The 7,323-nt window shown below is 36.3% G+C and overlaps 1 protein-coding gene across 1 annotated transcript in view; it reads left to right on the plus strand.

The window, feature by feature from the left end:
* Positions 1–10: 10 nt before the first annotated feature.
* Positions 11–7,323, plus strand: part of LOC111322001 (single-stranded DNA-binding protein, mitochondrial) — a 7,583-nt gene continuing 270 nt past the window's right edge. The window contains exons 1-6 of the mRNA XM_088735926.1: positions 11–261; positions 351–405; positions 1,910–2,026; positions 3,724–3,811; positions 6,135–6,223; positions 6,829–7,323. The exon at positions 6,829–7,323 is cut by the window's right edge and continues 270 nt beyond it. Of these exons, the coding sequence (XP_088592052.1) occupies positions 235–261; positions 351–405; positions 1,910–2,026; positions 3,724–3,811; positions 6,135–6,223; positions 6,829–6,896 (444 nt within the window). The 5' untranslated portion in view covers positions 11–234 and the 3' untranslated portion in view covers positions 6,897–7,323. The remainder of the gene's footprint in view (positions 262–350; positions 406–1,909; positions 2,027–3,723; positions 3,812–6,134; positions 6,224–6,828) is intronic.

Raw genomic sequence — 7,323 nt, forward strand, 5'->3', positions numbered from 1 at the left:
TTTGTTGGGATAACTATGAAGAAATAGAAATCTCCGGTGTTGCGAAGCCATTTTGGCTGAACATTGCTCCCTGATATGCTTTCGTAAACCCTCATCTCGTGCAAGTGGTCAATGAGCCCTTCGTACTACTGATCTCCCCTAAATAAAGCCGTGATTCGTTGCGAAAATATATCAGACTGAGCGGGAAAGTAAGTGAGGCGAGGTTACGAAGCCTTGATCAGATATTCTGCAAGCATGTTTCGTCGACAAGGTTTCCTGCAGGTATGATTGGAAATTCGTACTTTCACCGAGTTGTACTCTTTCTTGGTTTTTGAAAGGATATTTTTAGATAAATTGCCTTTCCTTTTCAGCTTAAACGAATCGCCACACGATGTGAAGGAGAAGTGCTTCGGAGAAGTGGAAAGTGTAAGTTAGCATATTGCAAATGGTGTGCACTCCTCCTTTGAATCCTTATTTGATGTAAGATAGAATACATCGTATATCGTAGCCTTAATCTCGTAGAAAAATCAAATGATTATTGAAGTGTTTAAAACGATCAGTTTGAAATTTCTTCTCCCCCTACCTCAGTGGGTTTAATTTCCTCCAATAAGTGGATGAAGGCGGCCACATGGGTTACGCTGGGGGGTTGATAAATTGCATCTCTGTCTGGCTTCACTTTGAGTATGCTTAGTCAAAGATCTTTGGGAAAGATTTCCATATAACTCCATACATTAATTATGCTTTGCATTTCTTAAAGACTAAATATGAAGGTTTCTTTGCAACAATCTATGCATAATGAATGCCTTGGGTTATACTCATAATCTCTTTTAGGACTACTTCCTGAAAACAGTCATTATAAAGAGTAGAATAGACCATTTTACAGTTGTGTGCTTGATTGCCAAGTCTTTGAATGGGAGTGAGGCTAGGGGTGACCTTGTTATGATACAAACCTTGCTGCCTTTCAAATGTAAATCACTTTGTTATCATGCTAAGTAGATACAGGTCTCTATCACGACAAGGTCACCTTCAGCCTCACTCTGAATCAAAGGCTTGGCAACTAAGTACACAACTGTTAAATGGCCTATTGAACATTGCTTACTCTAATTTTTGATGGGAAGCTAATGGAAAATGACATGCACTCTAAGGTAGCTGGTGGCAAAAGACTGAAAAAATTAACAGAAGTCAAATTTGTGAAGTTTTACCTTTAGTTTGGGTGGACCTCAAAGGGAATGAGGTGCCATGGGACTGGCAATATACCCTAAATTACAAGTGTCAAAATTTAAAAATTTGTATTTCCCTGATATACGAGACTGACTTGAATAGCATTAGAAGCTTATTGTACTTACTGTAACATGAAGCAACTTAGTATATGGTATATCCTTTTGATTAGAATGCTGTTTACTTCAGTTTGACTCACCCACTTCCAGTATTTTCTTTGAGATAGTTCCCTGGTATCCTGGGTTGGAAGGTACAATATACAATGGTGTGACTTACTCAAGATCACAATCCTAGCCATAGCTCAAACCCAAACCTTCTAGTGCAGGGTTGATAACAGCAAGCATCAGGCCTCTACTATAAGGTTTTATTAAAAACTAGGTCATTGGATAATGCAATTCAAGACTTTTTATTGGCTTAGCCATTATAGTATATCAGCCAATATACCATAATCTACAAATATGGCAAGCGTATGTGTCAGCTTAAAACTAATAGGGAGCTAAAAATTTAAAATTAATGTTAATAATGTAATTTAACATTTTTAATAAAACAATTATTCCACTCGCGCTTGTTGGATATGATATGATTATAGCCAACTCGGCGCTACGCGCCTCGTTGGCTATCTATCATCTCATATCCAACGCGCACTTGTGGAATAATTGTTAAATACTCCAAAAATAGAAAATAATCTGGGTTGTTTCATGTATCCCTATAGGTCTCAACAGTGTACAATTGATTGGTTATACTGGAGGTGATCCAGTGAAAGGAAGTACAGACTACCAGCCAACTAAGTTTAGCTTAGCAACAACTCAATATTATACATCTAGAGAAGGTAAATAGAAATGATTTATCTCACCTGTCAACCTTTGACATAACAAGTCATTTATTATGCAACTCGGGCAGTCAGAGGGCCGATAACTAAAATCAACCAATCAAAATGCTCTATTGCCGGTCCAATATTCTCTAAGTATTGGACCGGGCACTGTCCTGAATGATACCGCACTTGTGTCCCTTTGAACTTCAGTCATATAATAAATATCTTATCAACCAAGCTTGCTCGGGACTGAACTGGAAGAATATCGGCCCTCTGTCTTTTTTGTATGGACCTCGCTGCGCTTGGTCCGTACTATCAAGACCTCGGGTCAATATTCTCCAGTACAGCCCTTGTGCTTGGTTAATAAGATATATGTATTAACCTCTGATAGAAAACTAGAATTTCTCTAGATACATTTAAGGCAAAAGACAAAGTTCCAGGTGTAAGTTTGAAGTGTTACATTCATTTGAAAACTGTTATTATTAAAAAAAAATTCTTGATCTGTTATGGAAAAAGAAAATTGTATTATTTAGTAATTTTTTGTCACAGAAAATCATATTGTCTCTTTTTTTTATTTGTAAACAACATATTTATTGTGACAAGACCTATTAGACTAGTTTTGATTGGCTACCTCTTGTCTATCACATGGCTTTACTTAGAAATTGCTGCGTGAATTTCTTATAAATTAATTTAATACTCGTAATTGTGTCAAAAACAAAATGAGTGGCTCTTCAACAGCCCTTATTTGTTGCTTCTATGGCTATTTCAACTATCTGATTATAAGAACTTGTGTGATTGGACAGGCCAATTTGGACAGTTAAGCAGCCAATGAAAATTATGTACCCTATGTGTGCTAAGCCAACAGAGGGGAATAATGTATACGCATGCACTAGGTTTTGCTGTGGAAACACGGATTTTGAGTCATTCGCATGGTTAATTTCCTATTCTGTTGCTTTGAGCCGTCATTTTCCTTGCCACTTTTCTTTTACAGAACAACCTCCAAAAACTTGGTACACCCCCTAAGATTTTTCAAAGATGAATTTTCTCTTCAAAACCTCTGGAAATAGGAAAATGCCTTTGATGAAAACAGAGTTCCTTGGTTTTAAAAGTCAGCCCTTATTATTTTCCCCTAATTTCGCTAAATTTTAGACCTAGGACACTTGAGCCCGCGTTGTTGCCCTCATACCCTCTAACGTAGCACTTCATTATTCAGCTCTGTCTGCTAAGCCAATAACACTTAACTACAGTACCTATCCAATGCCAGCCACTCAGAATTGAGAAACTTCTTAGGGTAGCAGGTTGAGTGGTTCTCTTTGAAAACACACAAAATAACTGGTCTAATAACTATTGTTCAGCATCAGTAAGAAGCATATAAGTTTCTTGCACTTTGTTTTTGACACAATAAATTGATGATTGAACTTGGTGTTTGTAATTTCAGATCAACCACATTTATGCATTGGGTCAATTTGAAATCACTTGCCAAATTACTCCCTTAATTGTTGTCCACTCAGTCCCAGTACCATTTTTTGACCCTGAAAATGAAGTTAGGAGAGAATGCTGGAAATATAATGGTCCAATTAAATGACTCTAAACTATCCCAACAAATCATGTTAGGTCACTTAAACATTTTCCCAGTAGTGAAATGTAGTTTTGAAATGCTGTTTAGTGTTTATTCTAATAGGAATTCTTGTTTTCATCTGACTCTTGCTTTGTAGAAAAATTGGAGAGTAGAACACAGTGGCATAACATAACAGTTTTCAGACCCCGATTACAAGATACAGTGAACAGCTATGTGAGAAAGGGGTAAGTTTTTTATGAAAAAGTATCATGGATCTAGTAGATTGGATCTTAAGCTCATTTTTAATCATACTAGCTTTAGATTCTAGCTCTGAATTGCCTAATTAATTGAAAGTTAGCAATAGTTTAGAGATGTTGTTCAATTAAGGTTTTCATGAGGAAGATATCAGGAAGTACAGGTACTGATACCCTTTCAATGCAAGGTACAGAAATGGAGATCAGAGAATTCTCTGGCCACCATACAGAATTCTCTAACTGAAATTGAAGGAATTTGATGGCCTTAGCCAGTTTTTGATTCAGATTTGAAGAATATTTTCCTGTCATTTTACAATTTTCCTTGTCTAGAGAGAGTCATTGTGAGAGGGAAGTATCCTCCCTAAGAACACAATATAGGCTGATCAAGCCCCAGTTGTTCAAAGGTTTTATAATGTCATCTACTGGATAAATCTCTAGCCCATAGACCACTTTCATAAATGGCTGCCAAATTAATATTCTTTTGTTTAAATTTAAATTAGCCCTACTGGCCTCGTTCTCCAGTACAAAATTCAAAAGAATACATTATCTCAAGCGAGGTCAGTAGGGCTAATTTAAATTTAAACAAAAGAATATTTATATTTAAAGAATATTTAATGATGACAAGACTGATTTTATTATTATTGGAACACGCCAGCAACTTAACAAATTACAGGCTATGAATATTAAAGTAGGTGGTTCAGAGATAAAATCTAGCCACCAAGTTAAGAACCTTGGGAGCTGGCTTGATCTAAACCTGAATATGCGCCACCATATTACTAATGTATGTAAGGCGGGTTTTTTCTACTTGCATAATATTAGACGCATTAAGAAGTATTTATCGAGAGACAGCTTACTCACTCTGGTACACGCATTCATCACGAGTAGGTTAGATTACTGTAATGCTTTATTGTATGGCCTTCCCAAAGAGCAAATAGCTAAGTTACAATGCCTGCAAAATGCCGCCGCCAGACTAATTATGGATATTGTGAAGTATTCTCACATTACTCCAGTACTCTATGAGTTACACTGGTTACCAGTACTGGTGCGTATACACTTTAAGATCCTATTATTAACTTTTAAAGCCGTCCATGGCCTCTCACCCACATATATTAGCAATCTTTTAGTTATCAAACGCAAGTCCTTGTACAATCTTAGATCTAACTCAGGTATTTTATTAGAGCCACCTAGAGGCAAAATGCTGGCAACCCTGGGTAAACATGCATTTCAGGCAGCTGCACCGCATCTATGGAATGAGCTTCCATTGCAATTACACAATATTCAACCTGTAGAAATGTTTAAGAATTCAATTAAGACTTTTCTTTTTAGGCAAACCTTTTAATAGTAGATAAATTATGAATCCTATATAGCCAATTTAACTGTAATATGTAATTATTATTTATTTATTTTTTTTTTAATTAGATGAGATTTTAATATTTCGAGATATCAGTTGTAAAGCGCTATTGATCTGTTATTGTAAATAGCGCTATATAAGAAATAAATTATTATTATTATTATGGCAGCCATTTATGAAAGTGGTCTATTGATAGTGCAATATTTTCCTGTCATTTTACAATTTTACATTTTTACAATTTTCCTTGTCTGGAGAGAGTCATTGTGAGAGGGAAGTATCCTTCCTAAGAACACAATTTAGGCCGACCAAGCCCCAGTTGTTCAAAGGTTGTATAATGTCATCTACTGGATAAATCTCTAGCCCATTGATGGTGCAATGTGTTGTTTTGGACATGTCTCTCCTTAGAAGTGATTTATCAGTTTGATAGCAGTATCCGCTCTTCAAACGACTGAGCCCATGACTTTGGCTGGACCAATACTCATGGTCTTAAAAATAACTGAGAAGAATTCAGCTACCTTTCAAGAAATGGATAGATATTCTAGTTTTCTTGGATAAGGATGAATTGACCATAGGGCCTGTCTCCTGCAGGGTTAGGGCAGGAGATGTTAATTTCCCATGCACAAGATTACTGTGTGGTGGATGTCCTCCCCTGGGGTGGGATGGGTGGGTTTACTGGGCCCGCAGTAATTGGCACAAGCTGTTGCGGTGTCCCTGCCTGTCAGCGAAGCTAATAAACCTTAATCTAAACCTAAACAAGACCTTTACCTCTTTCAATCTCAAGATCTCAGTTACTGGTTCTCCCTACTGTTGCCTTACAATTCTTATGATTTTAGTTTGGAGAATTTGGTATTGGATCAACTAATAATCCCTTTATTGATATATTTTCTCTATTTGCAGTACATGTTGTCATCATTTTACTTATTTTACTGTGTGGTAAATTCATATTTTCTGCACAATTTTCAGAACACGTCTGTTTGTGGAAGGACAGATAGACTACAACAACTATGTGGACCAGGAAGGGATCAAGAGGTTTAGCACAAGTATCATTCCCAGTAAGAATTTACTGAGTATCTATCAATTATTCCATGAGTGCGTGTTGGATACAAGATGATAGATAGCCAATGAGGGGTGTAGCACCGAGTTGGCTATAATCATCTCATATCCAACAAGCGCAAGTGGAATAATTGTTTTGTTAAAAAAAATGCCCCCAAGATATTAGACAAATCTTCTTAACTTTATTTTGTAAGAAGAAACCGGATATTACAATGTACAGATGTTAGATTATGGTATATTGGCTCATATACCATAATGGCTTAGCCAATAAAAAGTCTTGAATTGTATTATCCAATGATCCAGTCTTTAATAAGTGGAAATAGCTTTCATTAGTATTCCTTAAATTGATATTTCAAGAATTGGCTTGAACACCTTCAAGATAAAGCACCGCATGTCACAGTGTATGCTAACAGGCAACTCTAAAATAAAGGATCACAAGTATTGCACTTTTTCTACCTTTACCATTCCCTTTTAACATGAAAAATTAGACAGGCTACCCAATCAAACTTGAACAACAAATAGCTTTTTGCAAGAAACTGTGTCAACAGGGTAAACATTTATGTGGACTGTTCCTACCTTTGGTTTTGTTATTATTATTTTGCAGGTAATATTATCATTCTGTCTCAACCCATGACAGTGGATGAAGAGCCTGGCTATGGAAGCTATCAGTAATAATCATTATTCATTTGTGTAAAATTGTTGTAAATGTTTGTAAACAGAAGTCTTAGGCAGGCAAACTGAGTCAGTCATAGAATGTTTCTGAAGGCCACCTCCAATTTCATAGCTGTAGATGTTGTGTTGCATTGTTTGGATATCTTTGATATATTAAGGCTACTCTTAGGAGTCGAAGAGTTAATCAGTGGTATGTAACTTAATCGTAATTATTGAAGCTAACCTACCTAGAACTATTTACTGGACGAACAAGATTCCAAAAATTTCGGAACTGAAACATTAATGGTTTCTATGAAGGATTAAAAAGGTCACTGGAAGTATTCAGCCACGAAGAGAGCACATAAAATTTGGCTCCAAAAGACGATTAGGTGACGATCTCCAATTTCTTAAAATGAACAGAACCACGCAATAAAACTGTTAACAGAAT

This window comes from Stylophora pistillata, chromosome 1, assembly GCF_964205215.1.
Source record: "Stylophora pistillata chromosome 1, jaStyPist1.2, whole genome shotgun sequence".
NCBI lineage: Eukaryota > Metazoa > Cnidaria > Anthozoa > Scleractinia > Pocilloporidae > Stylophora > Stylophora pistillata.